Below are 17,774 nucleotides of genomic sequence, written 5' to 3' on the forward strand. Positions count from 1 at the left end.
TCTCATTTAGCAACTACAATTGGGACCAGCAATTTGGATATTAAGTAAAGCTGTCACCGTGAAACCATAATTGTTTATGCTCTTACTATAATTTTCTTTTGCTTTACAGACCTATAAAAGTCATAGATGTGAGGATTTGTCACATTTTTTTCATCACTGTTTTAATAGTGTTGCTAAATGAGTCAATCACTAAATGAGGAGTACCTGTACTGGGATTTTACATGGGAAAGCAAACTCACAATTAGAATGTACTATGAACCAGAACTGTATTGTGTGTATATGTGTGCCAACAAAAGGAAGCAAAACTCTCCATAACCCTAATATCAAAATGCTGCAAATATTACTGGTTGCTGTCTTCTTATTTAGATAACGTTCTCTTATACTATGTCCTGCGCATGATCCATCTTTGTCTTCCCTTTTTGCTATCTGGCAGAGTTTGTTTAAACAAGCTATTCTTTATTGAGTTGCTTTTCTCTGTAGAAGAGCATGTTCCTAAAAATGCTAAGGTAAGTTAATAAACTCAGATCTGTGACCTTAATTAGTGGATTAGAAACCTTATGCAGATTGGCAGCTTCTGCCTGAAACTGACCAGACCTTAATCAGTTTTACAGTGAAGGCTTTTTGTTGTCCTAAATGCTGCCTTGATTGGAAAATGAATTTTATTACTGTTTATTACTGTTGTATTTGTGAATGGTTGCTATCCAAAGCAATTACTAAACAAGGATTACCTGCAGAAAACATGACTGACAAAAATGCAACATAACAAATAAAAATGGTATTCCGCTTACTTTGTCTCAAGGGTTCATCAATTGGGACATCCAGAAACAGCTTGTGAAAATGAGCATTTGCCTTAAACTAAAGCAAAACAAACAAACAAACAAACAAACAAACCAGAATTTGGTTACTGCTATTTTATTTTAACAGTCCTCACCCTTATTTGCCTAGTTTATTATTAAATCCTGGGAACAGTTTTTTCATCAGCAGATGGAAAGGACCGAAACTGTACTATATTGAGTGCACATACTTCTCAAAAACAGAATGAAGAAATCTGTAGGAACCTGAGACATGTAAAAAAAGTGAAGGGCTTAGTGTATTTGCAGTTGCCACCTTGACTTTTTTTAACTTCCTGCCTCTACCAATCAGGATCAGAATCTGATGTTCTGGAAAGGTCAGTTTGTTCCTGTTCCAGGCTGGAAACAGAGTTTATACACTCAAAAGAAATTCACCTCTGTATGTACTAGGTAGAATTATTTTGATCACAATTATTTTCCAGGGTTGGCACAGTGTTCATACATAAAACTTAAACACACAACAAACTGTGCCTAAGGGCATAAGAAGGATCTTAATCTTTCTTATCAATAAGGCACACTGCTGTAGTTCCTGAAGTGGTTCATTATTCCAAGAGGATCAGAATCAATAAAATTATTAAGTACTTTAATTATTTGATGATTCTGGGCTTAGTTATATGTGGATACAGTTAACATCAGATGAATTTATTTTGCTTTTGGCTAGCGTATCGGTAAAGCAGTCATTGCTTTTTATTAGTCATGGTTAACCGCTTGCCATATTGAGTAAACCTAGTCAATTGAAGCTTATTCAATGAAGCTCAATCCAGATATATCAAAATTAGGCATAATTTTGTTTTGATAAATCATGAACAGAGCCGTTACTGTATGCATACTGACATTTCAAGAGTAGTGTAGGCTTGTTTGATATATTTTTGCATTCATTCCTTCAAGAGCTACGTATAGGTTGCCCCAAATCTCATGCCCCATCTTTCATGCCATAAGCAGCTCTTTAAATTGCAGCTAATATTTGGGGAAAGGTAAATGCTGAATACATTTGTGCCCAACTGTCTCCCTTTCTTGAATTCCTATCACCACCCTCTGACTATTGCAAGACATAGTTTGCCTAACAAACCACCCTTGATTAGGATCACATATTTAAACAAAAAAATAAATAAATGATGGACTATGAACTGTAATGGCTGGTTGGCTTCACACAATTATTGTAATGCTCTCTACATGGGGCTGCCCTTGAAGTGCACCCAGAGGCTTCAGCTAGTTCAGAATGCAGCTGCGCGGGTAATAGAGGGAGCCTCACGTTGCTCCCATGTAACACCACTCCTGCGCAGCTTGCACTGGCTTCCTGTGGTCTTTCGGGTGCGCTTTAAGATTTTGGTTACCACCTTTAAAGCGCTCCATGGCTTAGGACCCGGGTACTTACGGGACCGCCTGCTGTTACCTTATGCCTCCCACCGACCCGTATGCTCACACAGAGAGGGTCTTCTCAGGGTGCTGTCCGCCAAACAATGTCGGCTGGCGGCCCCCAGGGGTAGGGCCTTCTCTGTGGGAGCTCCTACTCTTTGGAACGAACTTCCCCCTGGTTTACGCCAATTGCCTGATCTTCGGACCTTTCGCCGTGAGCTGAAAACGCATCTATTCATTCAAGCGGGACTGGCTTAAAAGTTTTATTTCATTTTAATTGGGGTTATTTATCAATTTTAGGGTTTTAAATTGATTGTTTTAAATTTTGGCCATTAATGTATATGCTTGTATTAAGTTTTTGTTTTAATGTGTATATTGTGTGGTTTTATCATTTGGCTGTACACCGCCCTGAGTCCTTCGGGAGAAGGGCAGTATAAAAATCTAATAAAACTAAAACTAAACTAAACTAAACAATATACTAATTCAAAAACATATTTTACTTTAATGATGGGACAGCAGCAGATCTCTTGGCCTGTTCTTGGTTGTAAGCACATACAACCTGCCTATAGTTGTCTCTTAAACAATTCAGCAGTGTTGATCCAGCCTATCCAGCCTGCAGTATAAGCCACTGTTTGTATTGTGCTCAATGTCCATGTCACAGGTAATCTAGACAGCACTTTAATTCTGCAAAGCCATGTAGCACTAACGGCTACCAAAGCTCAAATGTTGATACTAATGCAGCTGTTAATGAGAAAGAGAACCCTGTTTCATCCTAACTTTAATAAAGAGTAAGAGTACGAAAACAGCTTGCATCCTTCATCACCATTCTTCCAATAGCATCAATACATAGAGCCAAATATCTTGGGATATATTATAATTGCTATTATCGGGTGGCATGGAAAAGCTGAACAAGATCCATGTTGACCTCTATTAAACCAGTGCAAATCCTTGAAATAGCTCTTGTGGAATGCATAGGGGCAGGATGAAGAGCCCAGTTGTTCATCTCCTCCCTTATATAGCACAACCTTTTCCCACATCCAGCCTGTCTGCTCAATACCACTCCATCAAAAGCCAAGTTAGCAGCAGCAGCTGTTGCTGTCTTTCTTTCACCATGGGGACAGCTGTCATGATTTAGCATCGCACTGTGTACTATTGCCTGGAATCAAGACAAGTTGGAGAATGTGGGACACAAAGGGAGAATGAGAGAAGAGGAAGGGTGGGTGGCTAGATTTGCATTTAAAAACTGGTCCATGTGAATCAGAGCAAGCAGGTTAGACTTAGCATTCCTGCATAAAACTATTGTTTTAATTGTTAAACAAAACACACTTTAGTTTAATATGTGAACTAATTCAGAGGATAAAGTACATTACAGATTCCAAATGTGATCCCTTATTTATAAATCAGAATTATGGGGTAGATGGGAAAAAGTGGTATTTCAACACCGCCGTGCTATTCCAGCCTGATGTTGCTTGCAGTACTTTTGTTGTTCTGCCACAACCAGGGGTCTTCAACATTTCAGATATTAAACAGATGAGTATTTCTCAGTACCTGGTTTGAGGTATGCTTCTTCCTTTCAGCCTTTGAGTCACTCTTGCCATCTAACATCAAGAAACTATTATCCACAATTGTCTTCGACCTAAAGGAAATCCCATTATAGTGCTGTTACATTATTCTCATTTTATAAAGATAGGTTTTTCACATTAACAAGTTTAGCCAAGTAAGATGAATTTCTGAGTAAATCATGCCCTTAAAGATACTTATCAAACAATGTGAATTTCTTGCTTCTGATTGTGAAAAGAATGACTTTCATGGCTTTGCTACTTCAACATTCTACAGCCTTCTATGGCTATATTAGTATCAGAAGCCTCTTTCAGCTCTTGCAAATACTAGAGAAAAGAAGGAAAACAAGAAGTAGGCTGCAAGGTGATGTAGTGTGCTTCATTGAGGAAAAATGTGTTGCCTTTTACCGCTAATGAAGAAAACTGCAATAGCTCTGCTGGTTAAGCCTTTCATCAAAACTTCTATTCTTAATTTATGACCGTTCATTTAACAGTAATCCAATGTTATGATGGCCTTGAAAAAAGTGACTTATGACCTGCACTTGCATGTCCAACAGATGTACCACCTTCTCAGTTAAATGACTGCAATTCGGGGGCTTGGCCATTGGCTCATATTTATGACAGTTTGCGGTATCACATGATCACAATTTGGAACAATTTTTTTGGGCCAATTTCTGGAAAATAAAAATAAAAATGGGGAAGCTGGATTCACATAACTGCCAGATGATTCTCTTAATGGCTGTGAAGATTTGCTTAACAGCCACTGTAAAAATTGTTATAAAATTGGGCCCAACTCAACTTACAATCGTAACAACTTATGATGGAAATTCTGGTCCCAAATGTGGTTGTAATTGAGGACTATCTGAACCTTAAACTGGATGCTTAGTATTAACATATCTGTCTACTTAGTCATGCATCTCGCACAGTGTAAAGAATCTATATGGTGGTATAATGATGTCTATATTAGCATTTCCCTACCTGAATGTCAGTTCTTGCATTCTCCTCCAGTTTGGCCATTAGTGACAATTCTGGGAGCTAAATATCACATTTCTGGAGGTTAAGAAAATTTGAGAGTTCAAATTTGTCACAATAAAGCACTGTGCATTACAAACCAATGCAATTCACCTTGTAAATAGGAGTTATGACACAATTTCCTTTTTGAAGAGTTCTGCATCATCTTACAGCCTTCAGTATACTGTGCATTCACAAAGGTTTTCCGGCTAGTGGAAGAGCCACAAAAAGGTTGTCAAAGAGACTTCGGAACAGCAGAAGTGAAACAACTCCATCTCTTTGCTTTCACAAGTGAGGAGATCCCACTGCTTTGAAGGGCTGTGCTTTGAATGAATCTTCAACACAGCAAAGCACCTCTTTGAAACTTTGCACAAGCCTAATACTGTGAAGTATCTTGACTAGACTGAACATTTTGACACAGCCAAGAATGTGACTGAAAAGTCCACCCTTCTCACAGGCAACATTCTTCTCATTTCATTTGACTAAATCCTTTCCTGACCTCTAATTAGTGGAAATAGTCCCTTTTCAAGTTTTTACAATGGCAAAAAGTTCAATTCTGCCCCAAAGCACAGTTGGGTACTTCTGTCAAACAGAGAAAAAGAAAAAATACATACCACTCTCAAAGGGATAACTATAAGGATATACAGAAACATAGGAAAAAGGAAGGAAATATAAACCGTATTGTGCTATACAGGCAAACAAAATACAAGACAAATACTTAGTGGAATGAAACAAACAAAGTGTTAAAAACTTATGATATTTATATAGTTACTTACCAAGCACATCTAAATTATATTAAAGTAACCAAAATATCTGTTTACAGTCCCCAGGGCATGTCACATCTTTTGAGCACCCCTAATGATTGGAAATTGAAAGCTGAAAAATTTGACACGCCCTAAATTGCATAATATGTTCAGGTATCCAATAAGGAAAAATGTGGTATGGGTAAATGCTTGTTATTGGATTGGACCAGCATGGAATCTTGGATCAGTTTATGAGAGAACAAAGTGAAGAAATCACACATATCTACTGAAATCTAAATTATGAGTGTAAGGGCGGCTATAGATGCCCCTCTTGGCTTTCAACAAGCACCATGACTCATCTGAATTAAATATTATGATTGTTTTAAGTTTGAAAAATGCTGCATCATCTTGATGTCCAAAAATGGTCTTGAAATCCATTGTGTACCCAACGGCATTCTTAGAAAATAAAAAAAGACAGGGGGCTATTGGAGCTCCATGCAGCCATTTTGTGAGCAAGCCTATGTCAAATTCTCAAAAGTGCTAGTTAGCCTCCAAAACTTGAGAATGGCTCTCTTCATGCAATTTTTCTGAAGAATTATTATTTGGGAAACTGGCAAAATCCCAACATTTGTTTCTAGTTTCAAATGGCATTATTTCATTTTCCAACAGTCATGTTCGTTTTGCTGCTCTAAGAAAGAGAAGAGGAATCGGTGCACTTATATACAGGACTATTCACAATTCCAACTATATGCCATCCAAAGAATTAAAACCAGATGTTCTAGAAATAAGAAGAACAAGAACCTGTAAACAATTAGGTGAAATGTGTAAATGCATCCAGATTAATTTACTTCCAGCCCTTCTATACTTTCAAATGCAGTACTTGGCATCTGCAAATTAGTCAGGCACACACAGAGATGTGATGATTAGATTTGCACAGATGTTCTTGCTCCCTTCCCTATTGGGCTGGGAACCCAACCACTGGGAGAGACTAATATAAAAGGGAAAGCCAGATCTTACAGAAGAGATTCAAAGTTTATCCTGATCAGAGATACAGTAGAAACTTATCTCGATGAATTCAAAGCTCTCCAACATTCACAAAATATGTTGCCATTTTTCTTTAATAGAGATTTAACCATTTATTAAAGTTTATCTAGTTGGTTCTAGATGACTCTAGTTCATTACCGTGCGATTGCAACTTTTTTCTGGTCTTCAAAACAATCAGCTTCATTAAATATTTGTGGCACCCCAAAGCCTGGTTTTCCTGATTTCTTCTTTTCTTCTGTTCCATTTTCATTTTCTGAACTGTAAGAAAGTAATATCTTTTGTTAGGGCTAAAAAAATATAAAGCAATAGTTCAAAGCTTCAATTACAATTGCCAATTACAATCGCATAGCTTATGTTTTGAATGTTGGCATTTGAAGAACTAAATATTTTTTAGATACTTCAATTAATTATGTTATGAGTGAAGAATCAGAAGATCTGACTTTCTTTACATGTATCTAAAAGATCCAAAATGGAGCTAGTGTCTCTCCCCACCCCCCCAAGCTCTTGAGATAGGACCAAATTAACCATCATAAAGTGAGGTGGAAGCTAAGAGCAAATGCAGAAAATATCACTATAAAGCAACATGGAGTCAGTTGTACTTGCATGCCTACTATATTTCTTATTATCAAGCCAATTTTTTTCTAGTTTCATTGGTGCCATTCGTATTTTTTTTCTTTCATTATTCAAGGAGAGGGGGAATCAAATTATATTCCTAGCTGCTTAGTTCTCATGGTTAAGCCATAGCTTCAACATCCTAGACTATTAATGAAATGGTCTTAACATACTTCCTATGCATGCTAAAGGCCCTGACCCTTTGACCTTTTGGAGTCATTATTTGAGCTATATTAATAACATACCTAAGAAAATCAAAGAAAATAATCTCAGTAAATACACTGCTCATTCAACTAGCTGCCTAATGATCCTATATACAGAGTATATACGGTATACGGTATATCTTATATACTCTGACAATTTGCGGGGAAAGAGAATAGAGATCAAAGATAATAGGGAATCAAATGTTTTTAAACAAACATTTAAGTGTGAAATACATTGTGCCCACACTTGAATCCATTAACATGGAAGTTAACCTTCGCTGAGTTGAAATAAGGACTGTGAGATTGGCTCCCAATTTTAGAAAGCACATGGTGATGGTAGGTGTTCTAAGATGCGTACAAGGGTTGGTGATCTCCCAACTGCAAAAATTATGATACAAAGAAATCCATTTCTACCAGGTGGTGCATAGGAGAACAAAGGTGTGCATAATGAAGTAGAAAGGAAATATTTTTTTTCAATAAATGCTGAAATGTGGCAAAATGGACTTTTTTCACTTCTAAATTAAAACTACCTCAAATCAAGATTGTCATCTGGGAGCTTCCTATAGTGTAGATATGTATAACAGGGCAGGAGGAAACAAAAAACAATTCATGGAAAGTTTTTTTAAGAAGTATGCACATAGTCTATCGGGTCCAATAGAAAGCGATGGTTTTAAGTTGTGAAGAGCTTTTCCAACATTGTCTTCTGTGAAATCTATATGAGTTAAATCATCATAGTCATTGCTGGTTCGTTTGTGGAATGTCGGATATGTGTTATCGGAGTTAACAAAAACTGAGCCAAAGAAAATGTTGAAGAGGTTTGCTTTGACTGTTTCGTCATTGCATTCTTTGTTGTTAGAATCTTTTAGTGGTGGGATGGATCTTGAGTCTTTAAGTTTATTGTTGACAAAATTATAAAAGGTACGATTGGAATTTGTGCGCAGAAGGTTCTCTTCTTGCTTGGTGTGGTAATTTGTGCATTCAGTTTTTATTTGGTTGCATATGTTTCTGTAGCGGTTTTTGAAATTTGTAACATAGCCTTTTTTGTTTCTTTTCCAGAGGGATTTTTTTTTTGATTGAAGCTTTTTTATTGATATGGGTAGTTTGTTTTTCTTGGTCATGGTAGTCATTTGTGGTACATATAGTTTAATGACTCTATTGATTTCAAGTAGGAAGACTCTATAGTGGTCTTCAGCGGTTATGCAGGTTGCAAACAGATTTTGCCAGTCCAGAAATGAAAGATCGTTGTTTATTAGGTCGTAATTGGCTTTTTTGAAGTTGTAGTTGGGAGTACTGTTGTTATGACAATTTAAGTATGGATGTATATTGAGACGAAAATCTATCATGCAGTGGTCACTGTTGGAAAAAGGTTCTTTAATTTGTAGTCCGTAAATTGAGTTTGAATTGTTGCAGAAGATGAGGTCAAGGCAGTTGTTGAGTCTTGTATTGTTAGTTACAAGTTGTTCAAGACCTAGGTTTGTAACAGTGTTGTATAGTGTAGTATGGATTGGGTCAGTTGAACATTCATTAGTTGTCCTGTTGTTCCCAGGGCTTTCACCAGTTAATTGGAATTAATTTCCCTTTAACAGAAATTGCTGAAAGTGGAGAATTCTTTCTTCTTATATTCCACATCATAAAAATGTCAGAATAACACAACATGCCACTTAGATTTTTGACAGTCTTGTTTTCCTGTTGTTTCTTATATCGCCTAGAAACAAAGCTCAACAGTTTGGAATAAGATGTCTCAAAGCTGCTCCTTCATGATTTTTCTTTTGGATCCCCTGAGATAGTAAGTCTTTAATACTGACATAGATAAACTGTCTTTTAGCCAAGCGATTCATAATCTAAGTTATGCATGGCAGGGGAAAGGGAGGAATATAGCCAATTATGAAATCTGCCTATTACTACTGCTATTTTAGAATATTATCATCATTATTTCTGTTAAAATATTTTCTAGGTAGAAAGATTAGTCAATTTTGAATGATTTGACTTGTTTGGAAGAACTGGCCATATAAATGATAACAAAACCTACAAGCATGGATATCTGCAGAGAGAAAATGACCTGATGGCTCCTGATGCTACAGAAATAAATCACACAATCTTTATCACTTGCATGATGATATCAGAATATGTATGATACAATTGTGGATCCATACCTCTCACAGCTGGTGCAGAGCTGCTGCCCTAGCAATATTTTGATTTTTTTCAGTTTGCAATAGCATAGGCAGAGTTCAAAATCCCAAAACAGGCATATGGTATATGCAAAATATATTTAAATTGGAATATAAAGATAGGTTGCCTTTGGAAACATATTGAGCTGATTAGTTGATTTCAGAAATGATTAACTTACATAAAATCTGGCTGCAGGGGTACTCCAAACTTTCTGTATTTTAGCAGTTTAAATTTCATAATTGGCACTTGTAGATCATTGGGAAATAATTCCTTCCACGCCTATTGAAAAATATTTCTATGTGACTTCTTTCAAAATGCAGAATCTGGTAGTAAAATATAAATTGCAGTTTCTGTAGATAGTGCTAGCTAGGGTAAAAACAGAATTATTATATGTATGTATTGTGGGAGAATAAAATATTTTGGGGAATATTAAAAAAAGGTAGAATATTATATTTCCCCAAAGGAGAAATTGAGAAATTGAGAAACATGTTCTTAGAGGCAGAAAGCTGCCCTCAGTCTTTCTAAATAGCCATAGAAGCTGCACATTAAAAAATTCTGGGCCAGCCTGTTCACAAACAAAATACCTTCACCTCCAGTAATGGGATTAAAATTTACAACCTTCTCCACCCAAATTCTAAGAACAGGACATGACCTTTAGGACATAATAGGATTAACCCAGCACCTCTAGAATAGCAAAAGACACAGAGCACAACCCCCAACAGCAGTTCAGACATTACACAACCCCCAGGAACATTTCAGAAACTGTATAAAAATCCTTGCACTCAACAAGCTAATTTGTCAGCTGTCCCAGAACTGCACACTGTGGTTCTGTTCATCAATAAATGGATCTTCTTTTCTAAGCAACTACCCTCCATTTTATTTCCTGCACCTTTCTCCTAGGTTGGAGCTGAATCAGATGAATTTTTCTTCTACAATACATATATACCATGTTTCCTCGAAAATATGACCTACACCAAAAATAAGCCCTAGTGAAGGAGGTGGGCAAGGCCAGCACAGGAGGCAGTCCTTCCCTTCCCTGGTCACTTCATGGGTACTGGGCCCTTAACCACAGCCTGTGGATCAGCTGATCTAGCGAAGGCTGGGAGTTCGGTCTCTCTGAGTGTCTGGAGATGTTTTGAGCTCATTCTTGCCAGCCCTGCCCAGGCGCCAGGCAACCTTGCAGCCGAAAGCCCCTCCGTTCCACAGCTCACCTTGTGGCTATGGAGCAGGTGGCGACCATAGTTTGCGCTCTGCCAGGCGTGGAGCTCAGGTGTTGCTTAGGCTGCTGCTACGATGAAGCAGAAAGCCATGTGGACCGTCAGAATTGGCTCCCTCCCACCTCTACGCGGCTGCTGCTGCTTGAGAAAAGGACAGGCAATTGTGGAAGATTGTGGGAAGCACGTGCTTACGATAGAAGCAAAGCCCAGCCTGTCCCTTTCAAGTGATCAAATGTCTGTGTGTCAAATGCCTGCAGGATCCCTGGCTTCTGAGGCAGGCAAGGCCCAGAGAAGAGGCACTGCGAGGGAGCCCATTTCTTACGTTGGCCATGCAGGGGTCACCCATGCAGAGGCCGTGCCTCAGGGCGCCACCCTGAACAAGTGCTGAGCTGGAGGCGGGAGAGAGTCAGTCTCCTTACCTGTGTGCTCTCCACTGTTTCTCATCAAGTCTGTGTGTGTGTGTGTGTGTGTGTGTGAGAGAGAGAGAGAGAGAGAGAAAGAGAGAGAGAATGAGAGAGAGAGAGTGTGTGTATGTGTGAGAGAGAAACGGCAGAGAGGAAACCCTTTCAAACAGTGTTGCCTGTAATTCTTGTTACTCCCCTCCGTTATTTCTCTTTCTCTCTCTCTCATTCTCTCTCACACGGAGATCAGTGATGATAAATTTGATGTCTCAGTGATGATAAATTTGATGTTTTCATTGAAATATGTAATCCTGGGAAGATCTAACACATGCAGAAGCACTAGGCTGGACAAGGTTAAACCACAATTTTACTCAAGCATCCTCAAAACAAGGTGACATGAACAGAAAGATGCAATGTTGAGTGAAGCAACATTCAAGGAAATGCGTTCAGCAGAAAAGTTGCCATTTGTTTGGTTGAGTAAAGTGTGCTCAACTTATTGCTTAACAGGTGAAAAACATTCTGCTCAATTTGACACATATCTATTCAGAATTAAGCGCCCTTAAGTATGTACAGACTGGATGCAATCATACTGATACTTACCTTGGAAAAAAATCCTATCAGTGAGATTTACTGTTGAATAAATATATTTAGGTTTGTATCACCTGTTGTACTTCGTATTAATCCTAAGGCATGACATTTACTTTGCCTTTGGATTCAGACTTCCCCTACTAAAGACCCCTGAAAATACACATTCAAATGTTTAATAATTATGCCTCCACTCCCAATTTGTACACTTTACTATCAGGAAGACTGCCTATTATTTTCCCCTGCACTCAAATACTCAAATACAAATACATTATGTTTATTTTGGCCAGCAGAAATAATAGCTTAAGACTTAAGTAATCCTCTCCTTTGCTTCTTCTTTGTTCTAAACTACAGTATACAAAAGACTGTTTTAAAGATGAAAAATGCATAAATAACTGGGCTTCAAAATATATATTCGTAAGAATTTCTGTTTTCTGAATCATCCTATTGCAGGAGAAAAACTGACAGAAATGCAGGCTAGACCATTACATGTAAATATGAAGATATAGTGTAAAATAAGCTGAAACCTGAACAATGTTCTTATGAATACATGAACATAGAGGCCAGTTAAATACAACACTTTTCTATTTCATAGCTTCTATTATGGACAGAAATACCATAGATTTTTTTTGTTAGGCTATCCTTATTAGTTTTATAGACTGAAATCATACCTGATACAAACTATGGATGACTTTATTATAGGCCTGTCAAACTGTCATGTGCAGGCCACACCTACCCTGGCTCCGCAAAGGCAAAAAACATAATGATACATCATGATCCTGCCTATGATGCGATCGACCTGTGCCTTAGTATCTAGGTATCTATTAATCTACTTAATCTTGACTTAGTTGAAATATAATGAAGATTGTGGTTGTGGCTGCGTCTTGTCACAATCTTGTTTTAGTAATCTGGGAAAAGTCAACTAAGTTTACTATTTCACCTTGAACTATTAAATTACAGATACCAGGCTCAGAACAAACTAGGACTTTTAACTTTTAAAACCCACTTATTTTACACTATCAAGGACAACTGAAGTAAGAAGATTGAGTACAAATTTGACAATTGTGAACAGATTTCTGTTTTGTATATTTGCCCTGAAAGTCTTTACTAGGCCCTATATTCCTACATAGCACCTTTAGTGAACTTTAGAACAGTTATTAAATGATAATGATTAATTTTTATCATTTCATCTGTTGAAGGACAAATGTTGTATGCCTTGGCTGTCCACTGATAATATTTACACTACTTATATTTATTAAGAGTGCAATTTGGACCAGAGGTACTTCCAGTTCCAGAAGCACTTAATTTTTTAGGTTATCAAATTTCATGAGGCTAAAAATCCAACAGTATTTATAAACGCTTGTAGTCCATAAATCAACTCAATATGCAAACTTTAAAAACTGTCTGGAATAAGGAATTCATTTTATCTAAAAATGGGGGATTGTTTTAATGCCTCTAGATCTTTTACCAGACTAAAATATTCCATTTATTTGTTAGAAAAAGAATGAGTGCAACACCATGTTCTGGAGATGCAATGAAAATAATGTCTCCTGCAAACATTAAGTTTTTGTGATGACCTAAAATAATTTTTGGGAATAACTCATTACATTAATTTGACTTTGACAGACACTTTAATATTCTCAGATGTCATGTTCTTTTGAATTATATATGTGCTGGGTAAAACATATGGATTTGCCATATATTCCTCATTGCTAAAAGATTTGTTCTTCAACATTAGAAAGATAATATGTGGCCTTAATCACTCAATAGACTGAACACTAATGTTACTTGTGACCTATGAATGAGCTGCTTTCAGAAGCAGACTCTATATGGTTAATTATAATGAAATATGGTCATCTTTCTGTGTAAGGACAAGAAGCAATGGATGGAAACTAATCAAGGAGAGAAGCAATTTAGAACTAAGGAGAAATTTCCTGACAGTTAGAACAATTAATCAGTGGAATGACTTGCCTCCAGAAATTGTGAATGTTCCAACACTGGAAGTTTTAAAGAAGAGACCAGACAAACATTTGTGTGAAATGGTATAGGGCAGGGCTGTCAAATTCGCATCATCACGGCAATGCCATGTGACATATCAGGACTTTTTCCCCCTTTGCTAAACCAGGTGTGGGCATGGCCAGTGCTTGATGCATCCGGCCTTTGGGCCGCGAATTTGACAGCCCTGGTATCGGATTTCCCACCTGAACAGGGGGTTGCATTAGAAGACCTCCAAGGTTATTCTGCCTATATGTATCTAAATATAAGAGATGCCTGTATATATGACATGATTAAAGATGAATGCTTAAACATTTAATTATTAAATTAATTATTAAATTAAATTAGAGAAAATAAGGATTAGGAGTGACATGATAGCTGTATTCAAGTATTTGAGAGGCTGCCACAATGAAAACAGGGTCAGCTTATTTTCCAAAGCACCAGAAGGCAGGACAAAAAACAATGGATGGAAACTAATCAAGGAAAGAAGCAATCCGGAATTAAGGAGAAACTTCCTAACAGTGAGAACAATTCACCAGTGGAACTGCTTGTCTTCAGAAGATGCAGGTGCTTCATTACTGGAAGTTTTTAAGTAAAAACTGGACAGCCACCAGTCTGAAATGGTCTCCTGTTTGAGCAGTAGGTTGGACTAGGAGACTTCCAAGGCCCCTTCCAATTCTATTCTGATTTACATTGTTAGACATATTCCATTTGTTTATTTTTTCTACCAGTATTTGGTTAAATAAAAACTACTGTAACAACAACAATTGTCCAGATCAGGGGTGCAAAAATCTCAATGATCCCTAAATGGCAATACAGGAGATACATTTTCTGTGTCTCTTTGCTTCATCCCAATTTTTGTATCTGGTAGACCTAATTAATGTAAGAAACCAAATTTATAAATATGAAGCTTAGTTTGACTTTGAAATCATTAGCCGTCACATTGTATCCAGGTTAAATTAAATAATAATTTAATTTATTATTAAATTAATGCAATCATGCTAAATCATTCTATATGCAGAATAGTAGAAAATCTATCTATAACCTTAGAGAGACAAGATAAAATATAAATATATTTATAACTGTTGTAAAGATTGGAAGCCCTTTCTTTATATGTTTATTATTTTATGATTATTTTTTTCCTCGTCTTTTTCTTTATCATTTTTGGGTTTTTTTTACTTTTGTTTTTAAAAAAGTATTGTTTTGTTTTGGCTTTGTAAACCTTAATAAAAATTAATTTAATAAAAGGAGATGTTAGGAATAACTCAATGGCACATAATCAACCAGTCAATAAGGCTCATGTATGCTGAAGTGAAATCCCAGTTATGCTAAAACAGAAGTTCTCAACCTGTGGTCCATGCGCTTCTGAGGGGGCCAGAAATGTTATGATTTAAATCTTGAGTTAAGTCTTGGCCACAAAATTTAAACAGGGTCCGTAGTAAAGAAAAGATTGAGAACCACTGTCCTACAATATTCTCACTTTCCTTTCGTTATCCCTGAATACATCTATGGAAATATTGACTAAGTGAAAGCATTGTATATTATTTATTAACCTGTCTGTAACTGCTCTTCAAAGAAAGAACTTTGGCCTTCCCTTATTCAGCAATGAAACACTTCACAGATTCTGAGATAATGTTAACATTTCTGAGATGAGAATCTACTGTATTTTTTTTGATGAAGCAAATAAAAACGTTTGCTGTAGCAAAAAGAAAGTGCAAGATTTTGTAGCAGGATTGCTGTTGACCTCAGAAAATGTGTGTATGATACATTTTCCAATTTTGAAATCCAACTATATTGGCTTTAGATTAAATAAAAGTAAGCCTTTTTATATTTGTATGCTTGTACTACAAGGGTCTTCACTTAAACCAAATATATTTTTCATCTATCTAGATAAACATTAATAATGTTCTCAGATTTGATTTATGGGACCTTGGGGACCGAAAGCCCTGACTGTACCCATTAGGATATAGGTAGAAACAACAATGTATGGAATCCCCACTTTTAAAGTTGATGTCAAAGACTAACATTCTTCTAGTGAGTTACAACAATTAAATTAAGAACTTTAGGATATTTACTCTTAATTAAATTAAGAGCTTTAGAGTATTTACTTTAGAGTATTTACTTGTATACCTTATCTCTGAGGCCTGACCATTGATCTATTGTTATAAATTGTTATTCCAGCAAGATAGCAGACAGAAATGAAAGGATGCAAGGTTTTTACATAAGAAAAGGCTCAAGTTTTCCTTCAGCTAAGTTTCTTTCCTGGTAATTATGTAAATTTCTTGGCAATAGTATAACATTGCCTTATTTTGTGCACCCCTCTCTTAATTAAGTCCAAAAACTTATTGAAAAAGTTTTACTATTCCAATTTATCTGGATCTTTAGTTCAGATAACTTTCTAAGATCCAAATCTTATTTTGTGTTTTGCTATTTATTTCCGATTTATATCAGAAGAGCCTCAGTGGCGCAGTGGTTAGAGTGCAGTACTACATCTGCTGACTGCTGGTTGACTGCAATTTGGAAGTTCAAATCTACCAGGCTCAAGACTGACTCAGCCTTTCATCCTTCCGAGGTGGGTAAATTGAGGAATCAGATTGTCAGGGGCAAAAGGTTGACTCTGTAAAACTCATAGAGAGGGCTATAAAGCACTGTAAAGAGGTGCAATTGCTATATTCTTAAGGTTTCTTTTATTCAGCATTTTCAAACTTGTCATTCCAAAGGACTTTAATAACTTAGAAGTAGAGGTTTATAAATTTAAAAAAGAGCCGTGGTGGCGCAGTGGTTAGAGTGCAGTACTGCAGGCAACTTCAGCTGACTGTTAGCTGCAGTTTGGCAGTTCAAATCTCACTGGCTCAAGGTTGACTCAGCCTTCCATCCTTCCGATGTGGATAAAATGAGGGCCCAGACTGTTGGAGGCAATATGCTGACTCTGTAAACCGCTTAGAGAAAGCACCATGAAAGCACTAGTAAAAGCACTATGAAGTGGTATTAAGTCTAAGTGCTATTGCTCTTGCTAACTTAATGCTTTTGAAAGTCTCTGTTGTGGTTGTGAGCAAGATGGCTAATACTATCATTTCCCAGTGGTCAAAGTGACAGAAAACTGCTGCTCTGCATTCTTGTCATGAGGAACATTTGCCCAGAATATATGTGGGTGATCAACTGTCTTCTCATTATCTAAAGAAGTTCCAAGAAATTAGTCTACTTCTTGGTTCCTTGATCTTTGTTGCGGTCATTGGCTCTGCTTTTGTAGAGCTGTCTTCAAATCACTATACCTTCCCCAGAAGATCATCATTTTAAGACATCTCCGCTGTGAAAAATGGTCATAGAGTTGACTTGCTATGTTGACTTTTCAAATGGACTTTCTCCATTGTAGTTTGACACATTGATTCATTTATTTAGAACACTTATATGACCACTTGAGCCAGTTTGGTGTAGGGGTTAAGGCATCTGACTAGAAACTGGGAATCTGAGTCCTAGTCCCACCAAAGGCACAAAGCCAGCTGGGTTATCTTGGGTCAGTCATTTTCTCTCAGCTTTAGAAAGCAGGCAATGGCAAACCACTTTTGAAAAACCTTGCCAAGAAAACTGCAGGGCCTTGTCCAGGCTGTCTCTGAGGATCAGATATGATTAAATGAAAGGGAAAAAAACCTCATGCCATTTAAATGTTTAGTGTAAATAGGTTAAAAAACTATTACGAAGTGTATAAGGGAAGTAACAAAATGGCCTTAGATTTTCTGGAATAACTTTGACTCATTTACCAGTAGTGAACTGGAGAGACTACTCTTTCCCCATATGTTTTGGTCCTACACAAAGTTTTCCATAATATCAACTTAGTTCTGCTTTTTTAAAGCCAAATGGACATATTTGAAAATATAATGCTGACTGCACTAAACCCGCCACTTCTAATTTGAACTTAATTTTAATTTAGTTTGTGAAAATACCTATGAAGGAAGCCATCATTTACACATTTAACCAAAATAATACTTAAAAATGGGACATCAGCCTCACATAGGACAAAGATACCATGT

At 36.9% G+C, this 17,774-nt stretch overlaps 1 protein-coding gene across 3 annotated transcripts in view; it reads right to left on the reverse strand.

The window, feature by feature from the left end:
- The window catches only part of GRAMD2B (GRAM domain containing 2B), a 42,521-nt gene that overhangs the window by 19,767 nt on the left and 4,980 nt on the right, over positions 1 to 17,774 (reverse strand). For 2 of the 3 annotated variants that reach the window (XM_058170580.1, XM_058170581.1), the window contains 3 exons: positions 6,703 to 6,822; positions 3,756 to 3,843; positions 789 to 855 (listed from right to left, as the gene is read on the reverse strand). In XM_058170580.1, coding sequence (XP_058026563.1) covers positions 789 to 855; positions 3,756 to 3,843; positions 6,703 to 6,822 — 275 coding nt within the window. Of the gene's footprint in view, positions 1 to 788; positions 856 to 3,755; positions 3,844 to 6,702; positions 6,823 to 9,726; positions 9,880 to 17,774 lie in introns of those variants that run through there. The other variant, XM_058170582.1, reaches the window with a different exon arrangement.

The sequence above is a fragment of the Ahaetulla prasina genome, chromosome 2 (assembly GCF_028640845.1).
Source record: "Ahaetulla prasina isolate Xishuangbanna chromosome 2, ASM2864084v1, whole genome shotgun sequence".
NCBI lineage: Eukaryota > Metazoa > Chordata > Lepidosauria > Squamata > Colubridae > Ahaetulla > Ahaetulla prasina.